The 25,887-nt window shown below is 36.9% G+C and overlaps 1 protein-coding gene across 3 annotated transcripts in view; it reads left to right on the top strand.

Moving 5' to 3' along the window:
- Window positions 1–6,535: 6,535 nt before the first annotated feature.
- Window positions 6,536–25,887, top strand: part of LOC128166073 (cGMP-dependent protein kinase 1-like) — a 34,472-nt gene continuing 15,120 nt past the window's right edge. The window contains exons 1-4 of one of the 3 annotated variants that reach the window (XM_052830971.1): window positions 6,536–7,652; window positions 20,329–20,495; window positions 23,480–23,593; window positions 24,377–24,482. In XM_052830971.1, the coding sequence (XP_052686931.1) occupies window positions 7,252–7,652; window positions 20,329–20,495; window positions 23,480–23,593; window positions 24,377–24,482 (788 nt within the window). In that variant the 5' untranslated portion in view covers window positions 6,536–7,251. Of the gene's footprint in view, window positions 7,653–14,300; window positions 14,920–17,953; window positions 18,438–20,328; window positions 20,496–23,479; window positions 23,594–24,376; window positions 24,483–25,887 lie in introns of those variants that run through there. The other 2 variants (XM_052830973.1, XM_052830972.1) reach the window with 2 other exon arrangements.

Here is a 25,887-nt window from a genome sequence, read left to right on the forward strand (position 1 = left end):
CGAATGGTTTTGTTGTTACCTTAGATACGGGGTGTTGGGGTGTCCCGAGACGCACTTACACCAATCTATGCAGAGAATCTCTAACAAATAATTGTATTGGAGTCCCCGGTAGTCTATTTTATTTGCTCTGGACTCATTAAAACTTCCGATATATGTATCAACTCCCCACATTATTGCATTGTCAACAGCGTATCCGCGCTGTTGAAGAATTTGACGGCGTGAGCCACATGGTATAGTGTATCGCGGAGAGCCGAGGTCACAGCTTGGCTTACTTATTTGTTACACAACAACATTTTTAGACTAACAAAAAATTAGAAATGAATGTGATCAAACATGGAAATCAATAGTTTTAAAAAAAATTGAATTAGGACACGGTAATTAAAAGATGATGAAGAACAATAACAAGTGAAACGTGGTTAAATATCATATAGAAATAAGATAAAAATTAAATTAATTATCTTAATGACGCTTTAAGTAAAATTATTGCGCTATTTTACAAGTAAACTTATCATATTTCCCGCGATTTTTCCAATAAAACACACATTATAAATATTTGAATAATTATTTTTTTTTATTTCTAGTCAAAATAATAGTTATTACAGGTTTCTATCATCCTTCGCGCTCGTGAAATACATGCATAATGTCTCACACATGAAATAGACCCGCGAATCGACTCTAACAGAGATCACACTAATATATCACGTGGGATATACAGAGCCACAAAGTGTCGACTTCAACGTGCACACTGAATACTGGCTGGTGGTCAATTAGTAAATAGTCTTTACGATATACAATTTAACCCTGCAATTAACCAATAACAGGAAATGTAACCTCTATATTGTGGGTATCTTGTGTTATTTTTGTCAATTTTTACGTTAGTTGATCAAGACGTCTCCTTATATAAAGATGTTGTATATCTGAAAGGAGCCATTCGGAAGTGAGTACACGGCCTCGTTTGTAATTTCATGTACACGCACAACATTTTTGCCTCTAAAGAAACGAGACTGCGAACTCACTTCCGAATTGCTCCTTTTACAAACTCCATAAAAGTAATTTTTCTGGTCTTTCCGACAAGCGGAAAAACAACTGTTTCCCCAAGTTTTCCGGAAAGATCCGAGAAGTTGCAAATTTTCATATAAGGTGAGAAGACGTCTTGATCATTATATTGTAAAATTTTTAAGAAGGGTCGCAATATTTGCTTAAACTTTAATTGTAATCGAGATTTGAATCGGAAAAGTCAGACATATTAAATAAGTACAAGTTTGCAACAATTTTCAAATGTATGAGCCATGAAATGTTTTAATCGCTTTCCATGCTCATGCTTGCATCAACCTTGAGAAGCTGACACGAACCACAATAAATCATGCCCGGTGGTACCGCTAACTATTGGTACATCATCTGGTGTTTGTATTTTCTCGGTTTTTCAATCATTGCTTTTAACAGCAAAAGTAACATCTGTTAAGATTGATAAGAGTATAAGGTAAACTCGGTTCATGGAATCCGCTAGGAAAAACGCCAACCATGCAGTACCAAATAAAAAAGTACCGACACTAAATAGACAAAAAATATGACGTATAGTGTGTAATAATCGCAATCGAACAAATATATAGTCTGCAATGATCCCTATAGGACCTGTATATAGTTTTTCATTAACATCGTAGACGGCATATACTGTAGTCTTTTATGGGATTACTATATAAATGATAAAACATTTTGTTACTAGTTATTATCCCTAATAGGCATACTGTGGTGATCTCTAAAGGCTGCAACGATCCCTCTATGACTGACATACAGTCTTATCCGATCAGTATAGTATCTAAAGGCTGCAACGATCCCTCTATGACTGACATACAGTCTTATCCGATCAGTATAGTACTGACCTACTGTCTCTCCTGATTACTTTAGGACTGACATACAGTCGTTCGTTATATCTACAGGACAGACATACAGTCTTTTCTGATCACTAAAGTATTGACATACGGTCTTTGGTGATCCCTCTTGGACAGACATTTTGTCTTTATTATCACACTAGGACTGACATACAGTCTGTCTTGATCACTCCAGGACTTACATACAGTCTTTTTTTTATCACTTAAATACTGACATACAGTTTTTCCTACTCACTGCAGAACTGACATGTGCATAGTTTTTCCTGATGCCCATTGGACTGAAATACTTCTGTAGGACTAGCAGATTTAAAGATTCCTGTATGGCATACATGTAGATATAAATACGAAAATTCAAATAGGACTAATAAAAAGAATACTAGTGCTTCTTTCTTATAGAAAAATATTGACTGAACGGCTGGTTCGCATGTTATTTGGAAGACTGACATTCGCGTTGCCTTAAAATCTATACATGCATTTTAGCATTGCTACTGTATCAAGTCATTTAGTTTACTATTGAGTGATGCAGGTCTGCCTCACGTGTAGTATTCGTTATATAAAAATATTATGCTCTTGTAGGACTGCTGTGTTCCTTTAGGACTGTTTTCGTCCTGTTTTATAATTTTGGTGCATAACCTTGGGACCGAAAAGGCTTGCAATGATTCTTCTACTCTTATCGTACGTTGTTCCATTCTGAAAACATCTTTTATCTTATACAGCCACCAAATTGGCATCAATCACGTCCGATACGTTAAGTTGGGAGCTCAATTTGATAACAGTTTGTATTTTCAGGAGTTTCCTTCTCAAACGCGCTGGATGGGGTGGGAGTAAATAACTCAATTATACCTGGGCATTGAAATGCACAGACTGCACCGAAATCACCAAAACTCCACAAGCTCTGGGATTAGTCGTTATCTGTGATCTACTGCCAGACTTACATGCAGTTTGTACGAGATTTTATCTACATTAGGTTCAAGCAATAGTTACGTGTAGTTACGTGTACCTACTAGCCCCAACACCAGTCCCAAGCCATGCACTCTCCTGATATACATTTGCCCGTTTATTTAAACTTGATATAAACACCTTCAATTTATCGTCCACACTATTTGTTTTTGCGGTGTTTTTCAGTAATTGCGATAAATTTTGCGTAATTTCAAGTAATTTTGTTACGTAAATCAAGTGATCATATAGTACAGTATTTATTCATCAATATCTCTCGAAGTTAATTACAATATTTACATTTGTAATACTACTAAGATGTTGAAAGTTAGGTTTTTTAATAAACAAGCTCTTCATAGTATATATATCCATAATATCTGAGTACAAATCAAACATATCTAATGATAGACAAGCAGACGAAGTGAAGATGATGAACATCATTTTATACACTAACTAGCATAAAACAGTGAACATGAACGAATGGTTATTAGATCGCATTATCAACCATAAAAAGTAAAACGGCACAATTGTTGATATACCGGGTTGTATGTGTTGGTCAGATGTTGGGTCCTTTGATATAGGTGCAGATTGGACTATAGTTATCTTGATATGTTGATGATTGGTTACTTTTTTGGCTACCATACACAGGAATCATTGCCCGGACTGGAATGTAGATATCTAGACCGATTGATACTTGGTACTTCATTCCAAGACCTCGCTACCATGCACAAGTGATGTGGCACGCCATTGCTGAGTTCAGTTCTTGTTGCTATTTGGCAATAAAGTTGAATTAGATTTATCTTAATTAAACTCGTGACCCCCTTGAATAAAACTGTAAATAAGACCCATAAAGAGGTGTACTAGAACGGTATGTGTTTACAGGTCTGACAAGGGATGCTCAACCAGTGAACTCGTTAATCCCATCAATATACCATCTTGTTGTATACTGTACATAAGACTTTACTTTGTATCCCACACACTAGACTATTTTTGTGACATGTACATTATACTTTGTATCATGAACACTATATCATACTTTGTATCCTGTATACTAGACTATTTTTGTGTCATGTACATTATATCATACTTTGTATCCTGTGTTCTAGATTATTTTTGTGTCATGTACATTATATCATACTTTGTATCCTGTACTCTGGACTGTTATTGTGTCATGTACATTGTATCATACTTTGTATCCTGTATTCTAGACTATTTTTGTGTCATGTACATTATATCATACTTTGTATCCTGTACTCTGGACTATTATTGTGTCAATAACATTATATCATACTTTGTATCCTGTACTCTAGACTATTTTTGTGACAGGTACAGTATATCATACTTTGTATCCTGTACACTAGACTATTTTTGTGTCATGTACATTATATCATACTTTGTAACCTGTACTCTGGACTGTTATTGTGTCATGTACATTATATCATACTTTGTATCCTGTACTCTAGACTATTTTTGTGACATGTACACTATATCATACTTTGTATCCTGTACACTAGACTATTTTTGTGTCATGTACATTATATCATAATTTGTATCCTGTTCTCTGGACTATTATTGTGTCAATAACATTATATCATACTTTGTATCCTGTACTCTAGACTATTTTTGTGACATGTACACTATATCATACTTTGTATCCTGTACTCTAGACTATTTTTGTGTCATGTACAGTATATCATACTTTGTATCCTGTACACTAGACTATTTTTGTGTCATGTACATTATATCATAATTTGTATCCTGTTCTCTGGACTATTATTGTGTCAATAACATTATATCATACTTTTTATCCTGTACTCTAGACTATTTTTGTGGCATGAACACTATATCATACTTTGTATCCTGTTCTCTAGACTATTTTTGTGGCATGTACACTATATCATACTTTGTATCCTGTACTCTAGACTATTTTTGTGTCATGTACATTATATCATACTTTGTATCCTGTACTCTAGACTATTTTTATGTCATGTACATTATATCATACTTTGTATCCTGTACTCTAGACAATACTTTGTATAAGGTACACTAGACAGACTGATGTACTGCAAAGTGCGATAAGGATGATACAAGGTGAACCATGCGTTATACTGGAAAAAAAATATATTAGTACTTGACCTAATTAATCCACCTCTGAAGCTAAGAAATATACATTATTACATGGGATCTATCTTTGAAGTTATTTATGAAATAAATAATAAATTGTCATTGATGTTGCATTGATTACAACGATATTGTAACTGATCACGCACCTGTTGATATATAACATTAAGAGCACAAGGTACAAAATATGCAAAGGTACTAAACTAGTAGTTTATTTTTTATGTTTTGTTAGGTTGAATGTTTTTTGTTGTATATCTGATATTGGGGCCGCTGTCATGACTTGTTTGAAACGAGGAGGAAATTGCCTTGTAATGATGAAGTAAATAATCCCTTGAGGAAAGCAGAGACATTTGCAAATAGTATCACAACTACGGCAACATCTATAATTATCTAAATTAAATTTTAATTGATATTTTTATAATCAGCTTCTGCTTTTCCAAAATAACCACCTGACACATATCTTCAAAGGCCTGTATTATCACATCATACAAGACAAGGACATAATGATAAAATCTCAGGTCAACTGAACTTTTGAAGAAGAACTGACTTTATTTTGTTTTTCTTCTGATTAAAATTTTCAGTCGTCTATATGAAGGGAAAATGAATATACATAAGTTTTAATTGGTGATTGTGAAAGACATATATTGATGTTTCATGGAACAGGCATTTAAAATTAAATAAATAAACACAGGAAACAAATTTGAAGAGAGCAAATCTTTCTACCACGAACGATGCATCTCCTCATCTTTATGTATAAAATTTTGAATCGCAGAACAACTCTTTGAATTCTAAATATTGAATATCAATGAACATATTCAAAGATTAATTTCAGTGGATCAAAAATGTTGTTGTGTACTTCCAGGGAAGTATAAGAACGTCCGCGATTTGTCTCAAGTAAAGAAAAGAAGTAACATGTTTTTATCATCATTAAGTTTGAAATGAAAATAAAATGTTATTTGCTTATTTTTTTCTACTATCTGATCAACATTACCTCAGATTTAATAGTCCTGCTGAAACTTTTCAAAAGACAAAAATGAAAATGGAGCTGAGATTTTGTGGCTTTTTAATGATGCGTTTATATCTATACATTCACATGAATGATAACATCAAAACTCTTTATATCAGTTACTTCAACAATTGCAATACAATAAGAAGAGCTTTGCAGATAAATAAAAATGCTAATATGTGTAAAGGATCGTCTACAGTTTCATGCGAAAATCAAGTAAACCGACTACAGAAATTGAACAAGTCATTCAAACTGAGTCGTAATACATGTGTTAGATGATGCCGTCTCAATTAAAGTCAGCCCTGAAGAAAACCTGGGGTCCGACGACAACTTTATTTATTTATTCATCAGCTATATCCAGGACACATGTTGCGGTAAGCTTTCGACAATGGAAGATTCGATCGTTTTCCCATTCGCTGAACACCAAATCGTTGTCAACACATGATTCTCTGATGTAATATGCAAACCCCCAGGGAACTAGGCATTCTGCACCTAATTCGTTCAATTTCCTTTTTGACAAAAGAGTTTTAAAATTAAAACGCTTATATTTTCATAAAGCCACTGAAAATTACTATTTGTGCTCAAATTGGGCTTAAACGAAAAAACCCGTCCGTTTCCATCTACCTCATTGCTTATTTGTGTTTCAGTGATGTTTCAAAGATAAAGGAACCAAGAAATTAATGAGCAGGGCGCCTAAAAATAAAACCAGCGCAGTTCCTGAGAAGACTCATTGGAAAGACTTGAAATATTTTATATACAAACGGAACTGTTTCATTACAAACACTATCAGAAGGGCCCGAGTCCCTGGATCCAGCCAGGAACCTAGCGCATACATGGTGGTTACAAGCGCTTCCAAAACGTTGTCACACATTCCTCTCAAACGTATCGAAGATTACAAGTCTTTGTAGTTTTCGATTAAGTACTGTCTTCTCTTGGAGATCTAGGTAATTATCTAATCAGGACTCCCGTATTTTCAGGCCCAAGACAGCAAATGTACAGGTAAAATTGGCGGCTATGTATATACAGGTGATACATTACCTGCTCTTGATAACGAGCAACTCCACAGGTCATGTGACAACAATGAAAAAAAAAGGTTGACTCCGTGGAGAGGGCCAGATGCAATCACCTGTGTACGCGTTGCCGTACAGCGGAAATAGAGATTTATAATTTATTTTCATGATGGAGCTTATGTTGTGGAGGAAATTCACGGAGTGTGTATACACTGGAGTTTATCTTTCTGGCTTCTTCACGGGGCTTTGTTAATTTATATCTTTCCTACTATATGCAAGTTCTATTCTGATGAGTGTGAAAACGGACGAAAATAGAAATTTACACAAGGGGAACCTCTCCCCTCGTGTGTTGGAGGATGACAAGCTGCCCCGTGGGGTGGTTGGCCCCTCCCTACACGTGGGTCACGAAAAGGATAATAACAATGTGAAGATGGGCAGCCTGCAGGAGCTACAGGCCTTGATCCGGAGCAAGGACGAGAAGATCCGAGAACTCCAGAAGAAGATCCATGACCGGGACGATGTGATTACCCAGCTCCGGAGTCAACTGGACAAGTACCAGTCGGTGCTTCCCCAGTCCTTGAAGGTCACGGCCCGACCCAGGAAACAGAGGGCCCAGGGAATCTCTGCCGAACCCCACAGCCCCAAGGATCTGGTGAAAGCAAACAACAAAAAGCACTCCAAGTCTGAGAGGTAAGGACTATACCACGGCCTTCTCTCACTGACAGAGAGTCGTACATTTACATATGTCACATTTGTCTTTCTCTAATTTTAGCTGAATTCTTTATAAGCTCGTAAAGTAAGAGGGTTGTGAGGAGATGAAAGGATTGCGATATAATCTTCTGAACAAACATCATATTTGATAATTTCACTTCACACGTCTTGGATTTAATAAAAGTATTAAAAGATTTAATTCGTAAAGAGATACCAAGAAAAAAGAGATAACCCGGGTCACTCTCCACGTGTAGTTAGTTACAATTGGGGCTGATCGATGAGGGTACCCTATACTCGTATCATGCAGGCGATGGTCACTCAAAATGTTCGCAGGCCACAGGGCCACGAGAACTATGTCAGCGGTACGCCCGGGGCCATGATAATTGTCTATCTTCGTGTTTTTATTGAAAGGTCATGATCCAGGGCAATCTATCATTGTCCCCTGTTATTAAATAGATTTACCATTTAGTTGAAAATTCCATTAAAAGATGATATACTGGAACAAGTTCTTTCGAACTTTTGGTTACGCAATAGATAAGGTGATATCAAGGCAGATTGGCAAACTCTTTCAGTGAATTAAAAGTCGACCCCTTTGAAAATTTAAAATTACAAATGAATATTTACCTAACACTCGAAAGAGAAGTTTGTTAATTCGTTTTCCTATACACAAGTTTGCGTATTTTTCCCTTGTTAAAGTCGGTTATCTCTAACATCGCATCGCAGTCCTTTGTCCGTGTGTCTGTAAGCAATTCGTAACATTGCAGTGCAATGAAAGCATCAATTACTATATTAGGTATAAGTAATTAACAGACGATTGTGAGGAAAGCCTTCGGCCAGGTTGAAGTGTGTATACTGAGACGTAAATCTGAATAAACCTGTCTCCGTGAGTATAAATGTCCCTGGAGGTCAAAGTCAAGTCATTAAAATATCCGCCGAGCGGACCAGTGGGACAGGAGACGGCGTGTTCTAATCTAGTTACTTCCTTAAACTGTTCAAAAAACAATGTCTTGAAATTGTGAAACCATTAAACAACTTAAACAACAAAGTGAACATTCTATTCTTCTTGTATTCAAAACCAAGCTGCCCTGAAAATCATCCTATCTATGAGAGAGAGAGAGAGAGAGAGAGAGAGAGAGAGAGAGAGAGAGAGATGGGGAGAGGGAGTGATGATGCTATCTATAGTATTTGTTTTTAAAAATAAATTTAATAGCTTTATATCCGCTAAAACGACATGATCAATGACCTTAACATGGTTCATATGTACATAAGGAGGATATCATTACGCTAAGTTTACAACTTATCAACAAATTGATTACTTGGGTACACATTTATACAAGGCTGTTGACAGTTAGTTTGACACCAGATTACATCTGCGTTCCCGCCATATGCACCCTGTGCAGCAGACGACAGATCAAGTTCCTCGGTCGTCTGTTGTAACTCGAGTCCACATATTGATGGAGTCCCGTCCAATTGTTGGTATCCATAATTGCAAAACAACATAAAACAGGGATGACTTTTGCAGGGAAATTAAAACTGCTTTCAGTAGTTCATGTAGATTTGATCCTGTTTGTAAAATAAGTGTGTCCCAACTTCGACCGTCATTCCTTTTCTCTGCTTGTTCTATCTTTGGTCTTAAGGAAATTAATTTAACAATCCCAATGAATATTTTGATAAGTGTCATGCTATTGTGAAGTTTTTATAACGTGGCTGACTTAATCATTTTTGAAGATGCGAGTAATAAAATCTCTTTTATAAAGCTGTGAAAATGTAAATTAGACCCGTCATCCATTGAGAAAGTTGTGATGGTAATTGGAGCAAGGAGTTCGATACGGCCTGCTAAATAAAGTGTTTATTCCGGCGTCTATTGTGAAGAATTCCATGTCATTTTAACACATGGGTGTCACGGATGACCCAATGAGGTATCTCAGAATAACCGGATGGTATAAGACCCAATTTCTTGTATGCAAAAGGGGCAGGGGGTGTCCACCCTGTCTTTCGGCAAAATTAAAGCAGATTCTTTTAATATATTCCCGGTATGGTTCTGTAATTTTCATATGTTATTCTGTATTGCAGTTTTCAACCCACTCCTTTTCTGACAATAGTAATATGCAACGTAAAAAAATCGACGTCCAAGTTTATCATCATTAATCCCGATGTCTATAACTGGAACATGCAGTTTTCTATTAATGTATCATTTAAAATTAGCATGCCGTTCTTCAATTCTGTTATTGTTTTTCGTTAATTTACAATTTGCTATGTAGTAAAGTAATTGATAGGGCCATTTATCAGGAGGGGTTAACACAAACAGGAACAAAATAATTAGACAAGGTAAATTAGTAATAGAAAAAGAGTTTCAATTCTATTTTTTTTAATTAGAAAACCCCCCAAAGGTTTACTAGAGAAAAACACATTAAAACCATTTATGCAAATTTAATTACGTGAAATGTGTATAAAACTTTCATATGTTAATCTAAACTTGATAACAACGATTCCCCTTTACTGTGGACCACTTTCCTCTGTGGAATGGCTGAATGAATCAGGGTTTTAGACTAAATACTAAATAATGTATGCCCCTGTCATATTTCAAGAACATTTAACAGCTTCAAAAGCATTAGTTGTTTTTTCAGAATGTCTGTCAGATAAATTATATTAACTTGTTCCTAAGAACCCAACCGCGCGTGAACGAATGTATCACAGTTTTCCGGCGGAGTTTTCCAGCGATTGCTGTAAATTGGACGTGCACCAACAACAAACAGTTTGATTGGACAATTTCGACTATTATCTTCAGTGAAATTACGTACTATACCAACACATTCTCCCAACTCCTAGTTGTATAAAAAGTCAAGAAAATATGAATAAATAAATGGATGAATAATTACGTAAGAAAAGATAAACAAATAGTTTATCAAACTCTTAATTCAGTAGCTGACTGGGAGAAATATTGAGATTGGAAAGAAATTTAGCTGGATTGCAAGTCATATTCGTGTATGAATAATTCATTTCAAAACATTTACTTTCATAAAACTCAAGGATAAATTATTTCGGTGAATATAGCATGCATAATTTAATTTAATAATTTCACGTATTTGTGAAGGTTTTATAACGAGTAAATGGATATTTTTTACGCATTTTTCGGCAATTTTTGTCCACACGTCTTTTGGAGTTTGTTGAAGCATTGCTACATAAAGCGTTTATCGCGGATTGACGAGTTTTCTCGTGTTTGTGTGGCTGTCCCTGTATCCTATGTAAAAGTTGACTTGGTCCCCGCTGTGGCGAGAGGGGCATACCTGTAAAGTTAGCCAGTTCGGGTCCTCAAGTGTCTTGTATCGCACAATCTTAGATTCATATTGATACCTGTTTTCCAAACTATGAAGTGGGGTGTCGAGATTAAAAACAAATCAGTTACATTTATATACACAGCTGAAATGACTGCAAAGAAATTATCAGGGCCCAAAGTCCGGACCCCAGCACATTCCGCACTGAGAGGCACTAAGTAAACACAGGCCTGGGTCCACAGCATTCTCTGATCGACACCCGGGAAGTTTGTTAACCAAAAAGACCGAGTTTGAGAGGGAACTGTTGGTTTGTTGTGACGATTATCAGAAGTAAACACCGCAAAGTCAGGAATGTCCTCATTAATATACAAATGAAGGATTCCAATTAGAATCTTGTCCAGCTTATCTTAAATACTAATCGTGCTTTCTAATGTCTGAAGAACTCAATTATCAATTTTATCCAGAAAAATCTTAATATTTATGATAAAATAGAATTAACACTTGAAATGATAATTAGATTTGGACCTCGTGCTGAGTATAGATGGCGCTACGAAGAACGCGTTACAATGGATGTGTTTTGCAAACATATTGCTAATAACATGGTTTAATTGATATAAATTCATTATTATTCAAAAGATTGAATGTACATATCTTCCATACATATGTAGGAGTAGCACTGAGGTTATAAATCAGTCAGCGCGTGTACGGTGAAAGAAAATACACATGCATCATTCATTCATAATTGAACCGCGGAAGTCATGCAAGCAATGACAATGGAATGTTGATAATATATAGAGTCTTTATGGACAATATGTGACGGGTCATCGACTATTAACCAAAACAAAAGACTCATCTCTGGTAAAATTTCGCAGTTTGCAATGCGTCATTTCAACCGAATAACGTCAAGTCTGAGAGAATTGGATAAATACATGTATAAGCAGAATCAGCAAGACAGTAGCTTAAACTGTTAAATGAAAGAAGGAAAAGTCACATACATATAAATGAAACTTGGAGTTAAGACGTCAGAGTATACAGAACAAGCTAGAGACGAAGTTGAAGGAGAACGAAAAAGAGGCTACACAATGATGTATGCTTCCTGTCATGGCGCTTGTCAGAATTTTCACTGAAATACAAAAATGTTAATGTGTGTACTGAGTATGTACAGCTAACGTAAGCAGTCAAGATTTTTTTTAAAATTAAAGCAGTGAAGCAATGTCAAAGAGGAAACGTCGGCGTAACTTTGTTGTCCTTTTGCCAGAACGTTGTATTCCTCGATGTAACCTTGTGGGTATTCATTTGTCATTTCGTAATTGGGAACGTGAAACTAAATTTGCCAGCATGCAACAATATTCAAAATCTTTGAGTTTGAAACAATGTAGGGGAAATGGCTTCATTAAGATGAAGGTTACGTGTTGGCCCACAATCATACCTATGCAGTCATCCCCTGGACATGATGCCGTATAACATTATTTTCTGGCAAATGATCGGCTATGGAAGAGAAACTATTTTACCTGGATACCTGGATAGGAATACAGATACCGCCTTATCAGATGTTACTTGAGATTATGATACCTGGGCTTAATAGCTTTGCCATGATTTCTACATCATGTCATGTTTGAATACTTCCTGGCTTTGCCATGATTTCTACATCATGTCATGTGTGAATACTTCCTGGCTTTGCCATGATTTCTACATCATGTCATGTGTGAATACTTCCTGGCTTTGCCATGATTTCTACATCATGTCATGTGTGAATACTTCCTGGCTTTGCCATGATTTCTACATCATGTCATGTGTGAATACTTCCTGGCTTTGCCATGATTTCTACATCATGTCATGTGTGAATACTTCCTGGCTTTGCCATGATTTCTACATCATGTCATGTGTGAATACTTCCTGGCTTTGCCATGATTTCTACATCATGTCATGTGTGAATACTTCCCGGCTTTGCCATGATTTCTACATCATGTCATGTGTGAATACTTCCCGGCTTTGCTATGATTTCTACATCATGTCATGTGTGAATACTTCCTGGCTTTGCCATGATTTCTACATCATGTCATGTGTGAATACTTCCCGGCTTTGCCATGATTTCTACATCATATCATGTTTGAATACTTCCTGGCTTTGCCATGATTTCTACATCATGTCATGATTTCTACATCATGTCATGTTTGAAGACTTACTGGCTTTGCCATGATTTCTACATCATGTCATGTTTGAATACATCCTAGTTTAGACCAGCCAGTGTCACGACTTTCCACAGATAATACTGCAATCAATTTCAAGAAGGTCTGAAGAAAACACACATTTTTGACATATTTTGTTTGTGGCATTCGCAAGGAGAGACCATTAATTAATAAACCAACAAAAACCTCCACTATTACTGCGCATTGACGATACCTAGATAACCAAGTAGCTGTTTTTTGTCTTAATTTACCGAATCATTGCCTCCAATTGTCCCTGTTCCAAGACAATAGTACCCAAAGCTCCCTGTCGGGAATTTATACCTTGTTCCAGTATACTTTCTCGTTTACTTCCGATGGAGTTGCTCTGTCCGACAATATGGTTTTAATAAGGGGGCGTTGGACACATGACCAGGAAGGTGTTTGTTTCGTAGTTCACCGACAGTGACCCCGAATCATGCAATGTTAATACACCGCCAAAATACCGACCCACCTGGAATGGATCGGAGGAAGAAGCCTTGTTTTACGTAGAAACATTCCAAGCTCCCCTAATTGAAACAAAATTTTGACGAGTTTTAACCTGATTATCTGATACGATGTACGGCTAATGGCGGGAGGCTAACGCTATGTCTTGTCTTTGATCTCATCGCTTATTTTAATCGTTCTCATGCTAAGAAAATTATATTTACATTGAATCAATTATATGCATCATAAAATAAATGTATTTCGTCAAATTTATTTTTAAGTTATATTAAAAAAGATGATGATAATTGCAAACAATGAAATGAATCTCTCTGACAAGTTGGGATCTCTGCATTTGTTATCGAGAATGTTTCAGTGAAAATTAAAATCACACAGCTTCCTGACGTTGTAAAGGTTCATCTATTTTCTTCAAAGTCAGAGGAAGAAAAAAAGTTACATTTTTGGGTTGCAGCAGAAAGGGAATCTGGCTGTTTGTTACTAATAACAGATGATAAACAAACAATGCAATGTTAGATGGCTATCGCGGATGAAGTCGTGTACCGGTTGTCAGCATTGCTACTAGAACACGCGTGCAAACCTCACGATGAATGGCCTCTGTGACGTCATATTTGTACTGCTCTGTAGTATGTGAGATGAAGTGACACCGTCTCAAGAAACAACTGCGTTTGGTGCACTCTTGTGATGCAGAATTGCACCAATATCGGCATGGAAAGATGCAAATTTATCAGGTTTCTCGTCGTGTAAAGTTTGACCACAGGAGGAATAGAGGAAAGTCCATTAAACTGTTCAAAGGATAACCACAGCATGAGCCGTGTTTGAAAGGTTTATCTCGTTATATCAAAGATGAAACTAAATAAATATGGCGGGCAAGTGAACGTTAAAATGGTTTATGATTTTTAGTGATAGTTAGACATTCAAAGATAAAACCTTTATCAATTTCGAATTAGAACAACATTTTGAGAAACATTGCAATACTTCCTCAGACCTCAGAAGACCGGACAAGATGGGAACTCTCCGAGATCTCCAGTTGGCTCTTTGTAGCAAGATAGAAGAACTGAACCAGAGGGACAGACTTATTGACGAGCTAGAGAAAGAGCTGGACGAGAAAGATGAGCTTATCGAGAAGTTACGGATGGAGCTGGAGAAATGTAAAGCAGTGTTGAATTCAACAGTTGTGAAACCGGTCCAGGAAAATGTCACATCGTACAAGGAAAGGAACAAGCGCTGTGCAATTTCCGCCGAACCGTCACGCAATGGCGTCACTGTGTTGGCACCTTTGATACGGATTGATAAACCCGAGACGTAAGTAGCCAGTCTAGCTGCAACCTCTTGGTGACGATGAGTACTAGTTAACTACAGCCTAGCTGTTGTAAGCAAAAAAAAAAAAGGGGGGGGGGGCAAAAGGGTACTTACTAGTTTTAACCTTATGGGTAATAAAGAGGTACTAATAACAGCGGATCCTGGCAGTTTACTGCAACCTATGAGTGGGTGAGAGAGGAACTAGTTAACTACATACAATTTGGTGACAGTTGGGGTACTAGTTTATTAACCTTTGAGTTTCAAATTAGATATTTGATTAGATATATATATATATATATATATTTAAGTTTGATATTGCATTGTATATCTCAACTGAAGATAAATACATTCAGCAGTACGTTTATAGGGTTATGCAATATCATCGGGACACCCTCAACTCCACTCCACACCTCTCTCATTTAGAAAAATAGTCCCCACTCAAACCAAAACAACAGCAGCAAGAATTAAAGAAACTCAATGTTTATGTGTGCAGTGTATAACAGTATGTCTGTACATTTTCCTGTTTATTTTTGATAGGACTGTTAGTCTTCTCTAAGTCAATCTTGCACGTGCAACCCATTGACTAGAAGATGAGTAAGTGAAAAGGTGATCAGAGATAGATGTGCAATATGTTTCATCTCTGTTCACCTGAGTTTATATACATCTTCAAAATTACAAAAAAAATGACAATAACAAACAGTCAATCGTCTCAAAAATACACGGACCTCTAGAAAGATAGAGGTGGGATCAGGTGCCTAGGAGGAGTCAGCACCCCCTGCCGACCGGTCACACCCGCCCTGTACTCATTGTCATGATCATGGAACACGGAAGAACCGTAGTGTTGTTAATCGGTGTCATGATCCAGCTTTAATACGGAACAGGTGCTTGGCAATTGACGACCTTGTATTGGTGATTATAACTTACTCAGACAGCCATTCCACAGGACCACTTGGGGCCCCCACACCAAGAGATTCCAGCGTAAAATTCTTCTCCTCCAATAACATTAGCTTGGTATTCACAAGTCATAACACAACATTCTCGCCGAGCACATATGCATGATGCACGTGAGATGTGTTTTTATAGATGTAAAGAACATTGAAGTCAGATACCATGCAGGGGGAGGGAATCCATCTTATCTCTAAAGCCAAGATGTCAGCTTCAAAGGACGCTGAATTAACTAATGATAGTCTTCTCTACACAAAGATCTTCACCAGCATCCGTTTGATATTTCGTCACTGAGTTGACATAATGGTGTACCGAATCTTGTGTTTATTTTGTTCTACCCTGTAGTTTATCAAATTTACGAGTTTTTAGGAAATTATCTCTATTTTGAAAATGCGCAGTATAAGTAATATAGATTGTAACAAATAGACGAGATTAAAATGAAACCCAAAATTTATTTCTTTTAAAGATAGAGAAAGCACTTTTTGGTGTCTGAATCACTACTGAATACGATTAGTTTTGAACTGTTCCCTCTAAAGGACATTGGTATAAATGTCCGCTAGGAGTCGCTGTGTCTCGGGGTCGCTCCGGGTCTGGGGCTGACAAGTAAGGATGCATGTTCACTCCGTAAAACCAGTGTTAGTGAGAGCTCCCTGAAAAGACAAGGTATAGTCTGGGAAATCTATGTTATCTACATTCACAGCTTCTGCAGGGGTCGGCAGGTGCACACTGCCATTCCCCTCACAAGAGTTGCCTATGTAATAAATAAATAAGCTTACAAAAATAACGTAAAAATCAAATACAAATCTCAGGGAACACGTAACACTGGTGGTTTCTGTCCTCTGAGCGGCACACGAGCGAGATTTCGAACCGGTGAAGTGGGACTGACATTGTAAACATCTTTACCTTAATCAAAGGATCTCGAAAAAAATCCCAATACACACACTTCAGCTTATCTTTTAAGGGAGTTTATTAAATTTCTTCTCTGTATTACGAGCAGTTTCCCTATAAAGTGGAGTTTTCGAAGTTTTCATGGTACGTGGTTTGATTTGAACAGTCTGTTAAAAGAAGCCCTGAGAATGTTTGAATTTGAGCGGAGATAAGCTGTCCGTTTATCACCTGAGCTGCTCCGGTTATCCATCCTAGTCGACATGTACACCAATGATACGCCATGTTCACGATTCTTCCTTTGATCAGAAACTAAAGCAAACGAGGCACATTTTTTCTTCATGTGTGTACTAAAATTAATTAATGGCAATTCTGAATGGCGCTTGCTCATCTTGAAAGCTAAATAAACAAACATTCGAGTCCCGACTCCTGCAGTTTGAAACAAGATTTTCAACATGCCTAACACTCTCATTGGAAGACACTGATGAGCCCGGAGATCAGAAGCGGTTTATTGTAAAGCGATGGCCATTGCACAGGAGTATATCACTGGTCTGTCGGGAGAGGGAGCCGGGCCGGCCAGGTAACCACGGAGTTCCTTCAGCACTACACTCCAGCAGGTGCGCGGTCTGCTCAATTTTCAATTTTGAAGAAAAAAAATGGAATGTTTTGGCATTTTTTCCTCGGAGATCCTCAGAAGAACACGCGACTCGTTTCATAGACGTTCGATGCCGTCGCAAGTCTTAAGAGCTTAGAATTGATCCGTTTTATTTGGATTGATTAGAACTGATACAGATAATTAGTTGTTAATTGTCGAGAGACATTTGTGTAAACATTCCGTGAATGAGAACATCTGAAGCGGAGACAGGAGGCAGTGAGGGGCTGTGTGATTGCTCTCCAATCCACCCGTCAGATACAGCGACATCTCACCTACTCCACGGACAAGTGATAATTGTTTCTAAGCCTCTTGTTATCAGATTCCATCCCTTTGTCTCTGTATGACGTTAAAAAAAATTACACAGATCGATTGTCTTTGCGACAAATATATACCAATATTTCTTACGAAATTCATTTCTTTTCTTACCTGTGAAATGTTTGCGGAATTTAGTAACATCTTCCAAACTGAGCCGATGTGACGGAAGTGAGGCGGTGATATAGCGAGTTTTGGGAGGGAGATAAGCGTTATCAAATGTTTGTAAGCCATTGCCCATTGCCACGGAATTAGCCTCATCAAGACCAGACACTTGCACAAGCGATTATTCTTTAATCATTTGTGAAATATCATTATCAGGAGGACTCGCTGGAAATTGTTTCCGGAAATACTACAGATTTACTCTTGTTTACGATAAGGACCTACAAAAATTATGAATGGAAGCTGAGAACGAGATGGGAACGCTTCGAGATCTTCAGTTGTCGCTGAGTGAGAAAATCCAGGAGTTACGACAGCGCGACGAACTGATCGACGAGTTAGAATCTGAGTTGGATGAGAAAGATGACTTGATCAAGAGACTTCAGAACGAGCTGGATAAATACAGGTCCATTCTGAAGCCTGCGTCCACAGTGGTGCAGCCTGCCAAAAAGAGGCTAGCCCAGTCCAGGGACCGTATCAAAAGGACTGCCATCTCTGCTGAGTCACCAAACTCGAGCCAAATTCTGGCTACCTATAAAACTGTGAAGGTGCCCAAATCAAATGAGTAAGTACCCCTTGTTTGACACGAGCACAAGGTCTGTATATTTTCAAAGTTCATTGGTTTTTCTTCAGATTCATCACATATACAGATAAGAATTGGTGATATTGTACACATGTTCACGCATATTTCATGTGTATTGGTAAGTTCTAAAATATTAGCCGGTCATCGTTTCAAAGATCTGATTTGATACAATCTCAGAAATGTACCGAGCTATCTCCCAGATTGGGGCCGGTGCCGTTGGAATTCTTGACTTCCGGCTTATCTCTTGTATCCAGATTCTGATGGAGGTGATTTATTTTCAAAAATCACTAGTTAAAACGAACAACTGCTAACAATAGACTTTATCACCTTCTATATATCAAGCAAGGAACTTTCAGGCAAGTTCAAGACTTTAAGTAACGTTTGCTGTTGCGCTATTGGTAGCACATAATTAAGACCGAAACATGTGCTGGTGTTACTCTTTTCAAGTTCTTTTGAGCACACTGTCTTGAAAAATGGCTACATCAAGGGTCGATGCTTGATTTTTTAAGATTTTTTCCATTTTCTGACTCATTACAAAGTACAATGCTATGCTATCAATTAACGGCGGCAGGTCGGCCCTGTACTGCATGATAAAAACGCATATTTCAAAGAGGGATTGAATTGCATATGTGCATCATTAAAATAAAAGCTTCATTTGGAATCGACAAATGATGCCTGGATGTTCGTTAATACGTCTCTTCCGCGTGGATTCAATGTGTATCTCATTAAAAATGAAATTTCACGGGAAAATAGTCACAGTATATTTTGAGTCTTACCAACTGTCGTTTGTTCATGCGCCTATTGATTAACAGTAACTAATGAAATTTCAAGAATTTTTCATTAAATTATAAATCACTCGGCGTTGAATTCCCTCTTTAGGTTCTTATATATTTCACCAAGATATTGGATAAGAAAGAGGCTGCTAGCTATTGAGTCCCAATTCATTATTATTCCGCTCCCAGCAGGCATTATCTTTTTAGTTGATGGGACAACGTCAGGATTCAGAAAACGATATATCCGTCTTTTTCAAATATGCTGGTATTTTGAACATATTCCTCAATCTATATGTGTGTTTCAAGATAAAATATTGAATTCATTCTCAAGACATAAGACAAAACTTGTAATATATCTTGCGTCCGTTGTTATCTCTGTTGAATCGGTAGTCGTATCATTGTCACGTAAACCATATACGTTACAATCTTTAATACTTAGTATACTTCATTATTTAACAACATAACCTATCAAATATCAGTAACAAGTATAGCCTACAATATCTACACGTGTCTCTCTACAGTGAACCCTAGATAGAATGTTCTATCGTTAAAATGACAGATGTCCTACGGACCCGGTATAACGATAGAATTCGTCCCATATACTCGCTTCGTAGCAGATGAAAAAAAATATCGTGTTGTATATAGCCAAAATTTTCATATGATTGGTCTCTAATACCTATTATGTTGCTCTTTTGTAGTCCAATTTTACCACATTAACTGTTTTTGCAACGAAATCACTGCCACTTTTAACATCACGTTTGAAAATTCGCTGTTTACGGTCGCCATGTTAATGATAAAATCCGAGACATTCCGAGCGCGATTTCCGACAAAATGGCAGGCAAATTCAAACGTGTATGTTAACAAATTGCCTTGTTACGACTCATTAAATGGATATTTTTCGGACTTATCTACATGTGCAAGTTCAAAAAGCTTTGTTATGTATAAAAATGTGTTTTTCTTTAACAGACTTAAAATCGACACGAAGCAGATTGCTACATTGCAAGATATGGGACGAATTCTTACTGTGACCTGAGCGTAGCCTGGTCACGGTAAGATTATTCTTTCTACAGTGTAGCCATACTTTCACTTTCTGTTTGTAGTTCCCGGGATCTGATCCGGTCAGCCATCCTTGACAACGACTTCATGAAGAACTTGGACATGGGGCAGATTCGGGAGATCGTGGACTGCATGTACCCCGTGGACTACACCAAGGACAGCCTCATCATCAAGGAAGGGGACGTGGGGTCACTGGTATACGTCATGGAAGGTAAGGTCAAAGGTTAACATTGGAGTCAGGGGCCAATCAACATAAAATACATGTGAAAGTCCGATTTTAATTAGATTTGGCCAGGGTTCAATTCGAAGGAATAATTAAAATTTGAGATGAGGAAGCATCAGTTTTATTATACAATTTTGATTCCAGTAGAAGAAAAAACCCACCTTTATGACATTCGATCTCTTTCATATTATAGAAAAGTACTGGTTTTGGATTTCTTCGTGTAATTTTGCTTGTACACATACGGATATCGACGTAAGCATTCGAGGAGCACGTGATTTACCAGCAGTAAAAGAATATGTCGGAAAATCGTTTGGATCTGTAATTATTGTAGAATATATAATTAAAAACCGATATAATTATACACTGGAAAGGAAATGAATGCGATCTTGTTGATCACTGTGTACGTCCGATCAGTAATGATACGTGTATAAAGTCTAGGAGTTCGGAATCGGCTTCATCATGTTACATACATAACCACGGTCATTGCAGACATAGGGAGCACTTATTAGTATATTATACCAAAAAAAACCCCCAGAAATAAAGGATTAATATGGATATTATAAAATGATATCATTATTACATATCTATTGTGTGTATATAGACACTCAACGTTACATTTATTTTCGACGTGTGTTGTTTAATCTTGGTTATGTTAATGGTGTAAGGGGAATTAGAGCGAATTTTATGTACGTAAGGAATCATTTGTAAGGTCAAGGGCATGTGCAGTTTCTACACAGTCAGCGTCTATAATAATTATAATCAAACTGGACAGGTCTAAAAACGAGAAGGCCTATCAGGTTTCCGTATACATGTTTAATAGTATCAGCTGTTTAATTAATATAAAGACGGGAAAATACTATCAACATATTTTTGATTGTCAAGGGTATCCAATAATTCTACGATTTTATTACTCGTTCCGCTTTTATTTGTTTCGATTTTATGATAAAACATGACATATGAAAAATACACATGCCTCTAAAAAAATTACTGTGAACATAATTTCAAACACACGAAGATGGCACAGATATTTTTTAACATACATTTCTTACATTCCACGTGCTTATCGGTATCAACGCTGGCTGATCTTCATAATATCTGACCTTATACTTAATGCGCTGGATATTAGCTGTCATCATTTATAAATCGATCTATACCTCAAGATCATAATTTGCCCAACAACAATATTTCGTGGCCCAGATTGTCAAATGCAGGTTACGTTAAGTGGTAGCTGTTTTATTTCCAGTCATATATACATACATAAATTCTTTCTACAAAATTTATGGAAAGTCCGTGTAATAAAACAAAAATGAAAAAATTGCAGAAAAAATTGTATAGTGCATGCGCTTTTTCGGCCGGAAGATCCAGTTTCTCTGAAATTGGAACGTGCGTTCCTCCTGTCTGCTTCGTGGAATCAGGCATTATCTTATTCAATCTACCGAAAAGTTAAATGATTTTCAGTTTTCCAAACACCGCTCTTGTTTACATCTGAAGATAACTCTCTCAAGAACGGTAATTGAAAAGCCAAAGGGGATGCTATTTCATCGAGAGCGGGGACTGACGGCAAACACACGCCGGAGAAAGAAGATCTGGTGCGCCTCTCTTAACACCAGCCTCATCCAACATTTTACACCCCATAACTCAGCACTATAATGGCCACTATTTATTCCACTTCCGTACAGATGTATGTATATGTATCTTAACATCGTTTTTGTTCTTCTCTTTGCGAGCCGGGGGGGGGGGGGGGGGGGCTCCGGTAGTAAACTTTAAAAGGTCATTTGAAGTAGAACCCACTGATCTCGTTACACGTCAAAAACAGTCAATACAATCTCCACACCTTTCATACTCAGATATCGAACATTGACTATTAAACGTTGAAATGAGGTAAATAAGCTTGGCCAGCTCTCGTGTGATCGCCAATAATCAGTTTGAATGAAATACACGCTTCCCACTCTACGTTCATTTTGATCAGTCTTCGACTGTTATTTAAGAATATGTACAAATTGATATAGAATTATAATTGATATGCAGGTCTCTTGAATAGCACAAGGCGCAGCCTCTCTGCGCTTTGTGCTATTGAAGAGATCTCTCTGCGCTTTGCGCTATTCTAGAAAACTGAATTTTACTGGCATCTTCCGGATGTCAGTAGCAGTGGGTCGGATCACCACACCTTGTGTTACACGGCCAGTATGCCTGGTCATCCATGTAAACAAGACTGATCAATCGTCACCTAGGTCACTGAACACACCGGAAATATTCTACTGAACACGCTCAAAATAAAATTCACTGCACTTTATACACACGGGACTTTGGTCAATTTAGAATTGACGTGTGTGTTGATCTCTTTTCTTACCTGTCTGTTACCTGCCCGAGGAACGTGTGCAGTACGCACGTTGATGGGCGTGTAAAGCACCTTTGTCTAGCATTAAGCATACACAAGTAAATCACCATGGTTATTGTGTGTTTAATTAATCAAAATCATAAATTGTTACACTCCCTCATTAAAAGAACGTACTATACCGTAATTCATTACTGCTAAAGGTGTAATACTAGCACTAGTGAATATAGATGTACATGTATAACATTGCGCTTACCAATATATTTCATTTAAATTTCTGTATATATCATCCATTTTTTTTAACACGTACGTCAGTATACAAGTATGTAGTTTATATATACATAATTATGCACGAAGATAGATGTATACTATTATACACATGCATTTGATTCTTCGTTCTCCGTCTGTTTTAGTCTTTTATAAGGTATACATATAAACAGAAATATATATCATAGGTAAATGTCAACCGACTTTTTACTTCATTAGTCGAGATAGCCTATAGCCCTCCAGAAAACAAAATTTTATTGCCAATACAATTTCATAGTTGTTTTTATTGACTTTTTTATGGCACAGTCATTTGGAATGAAAATTGAAAAAATAGAAATGTTTGACTAATTTCCCCCCTCAATATTTCCAGAGGGAAAAGTGGAGGTGACGAAAGATGGACAGAAGCTTTGTACGATGGGTCCCGCCAAGGTGTTCGGGGAACTGGCCATTCTCTACAACTGTACACGGACAGCAAGCGTCAAAGGTAAACCCTCAAACAGGAACATAGGTGCTGGTAGAATTAGATATCACCTTTTAATTAACACGAATATTAATAGAACCATTTTAACAAGAGCTTGGACTTTGGGAAGTCGCTGTCAAACAGCAATGTGACGTAGGCCTGTCAATTTCATCGAAGACCACTATGCCATTGCTCTTTGAAATCAACAGGATTTGTCTGGATTTTGAGCAAAGACTACGCAATCGGTGTTACAGTATATTTCACTTTTTTAACTTGTTTTGACGCAAAAAATAGATAGTTACGTCCTACTGAAAGTCCAAGGTCCTATTAAAATGGTTCTAATTGCGTTTTATTTCGCCTTGTATCCAAGGTCATATAAGGACAAACTCCGTCTTATTGTGAGTGGAAGTCGATTTTGTTAGGATTGTTTAAAGACGATGTTGTTACAGAAATTGTTCATAATATCATCGTTTTCAAGAAGCTGCGAGATGCACCAGTACAACGTCAGAAATGAAAGGGGGATAACTCATTTGAAATAAATGAAACATAATGGCCGCTTACTCGTGTTTTCTTGAAACATGCATTCATATGAAAATTATGTAAATATTTTATAACTATTCAATGCTTTAAAAACTGTTGTTAGTCAGATATTTATTTTATAAGAAGCAAATTCCAATGGACTTACATGTTACCGTTAAATATTATTCAATTAGTTGTTTTTTATTTGCGTAAATTTATCAGTAACGGACAGTAGTTTATCGGATAATATACACAAGATGGTAAACAAAACGATTTTTTGACTCTCAGCTTTGGTGAACTGTAAGCTATGGGCTATAGACCGGCCATGTTTCCAGAGCATCATGATGCGGACGGGGCTGATGCGACACGAGGAGCACATGGACTTCCTCCGAAGGTGAGACTACTGCTTGTTTACGACATCATGTCGAAAAATTACCAAAATTTTACGACATCAATTTTTTTTCTGATTATTGATGAGTACTATGAACAAGTTTAGCTTTAAAAAAAAAAAAAGCTTACCGTCGCTAGAGCAGACTCTTATTAGTAATAAATTATCAAAGAAAATTTAATTCCCTTTTTACACAACTGTTGCCTTCCTCTACATGTCATGGCGTGTGGAACTTTTGCCTATATAACGTGTATGATTGATAATAGTATGTAAAAAAAAAAAAGATCTTAGGAAGGGTCGTATATTTTAATTAAAATTAAAGTTAAAGTAGTACCACTGCATTCAGCATTTGTTTTATTGATATTATTTTTACCGTATGCAAACAGATATTCAGCCATACTGATTCAAATTTTTACATTTTTTGTATTTGCATAAACAATACAAAAAGCGAGGACCAAATGATTTCAATAGATATTATAAAATATTGCTCTAATTAGTTGTACGGAAAAATTTAAGACTGAATTTCATTTGATATAGCAATTTTTATTAATTGCTCCTTTGAAAATTTGCAATCTGCGAAAACTATTAAGTCGTACGTAAAAACAATACCAGGTAATTAGAAATTATCTCCATTTCGCCGAACAGTTTTTCAACCAATGATTTTCACAAAGGAAAGGAAGTGCACAACACGGGGACTGTGAATTATTTCAACTCTTTATAACGTCTGCCAAGGAAGTCACGTCATTTTATTGCTTACATGTAGATTTCTTAAAAAAAATAGAAAATTCTTTGTCAAAAGAAAATAAAATTTGACAACATAACGAACTTGGAGATAGAAAAAAACTCTGCTTTTTCAATGTAAACAAAAACATGGCACGAGACTTGTTTAAATAACAAATAGTTGTGAGCTCTGTGTCTTGCTTGGAATTCGAAAACTGACATTCAGACTTAAGATAAAAGTTTTGGGTACAAACACCTTATTATCATTAAAATTAAAAGCAAAATACTGTAATTCAGCTCAAATCGTTACCATGTCTCTCTACTGTCTATTACTGGCTGGAACTTTCACTCATTCAGACTGAATCTTTCACACAGTGCTTCGTACTGGTAAGTAAAGTTTGTTTGAGTAAGAAGAACCTGAACCCGACAAACATCGCGCTCTGTTGTGTCTGTGCACTCTGTATGGTTGCCACATCATGTTCACCGAGAACCCTAAAAGTAATCAGAGTTATCTTTCTTTGTTCCGATCTAGTCCAACGGCCTTAAAATAATGATGATGTTTTATCAAACCCATATCTCAGTCAGTAATTACATTTTATATTAACCCATATGTTAGTACCAACGTACTTGACCATCGGTATTGTTACTACCGTTAACTGTGAGTAATTTATTTTGCAAGACAGTTATCAGT

This window comes from Crassostrea angulata, chromosome 10, assembly GCF_025612915.1.
Source record: "Crassostrea angulata isolate pt1a10 chromosome 10, ASM2561291v2, whole genome shotgun sequence".
NCBI lineage: Eukaryota > Metazoa > Mollusca > Bivalvia > Ostreida > Ostreidae > Magallana > Magallana angulata.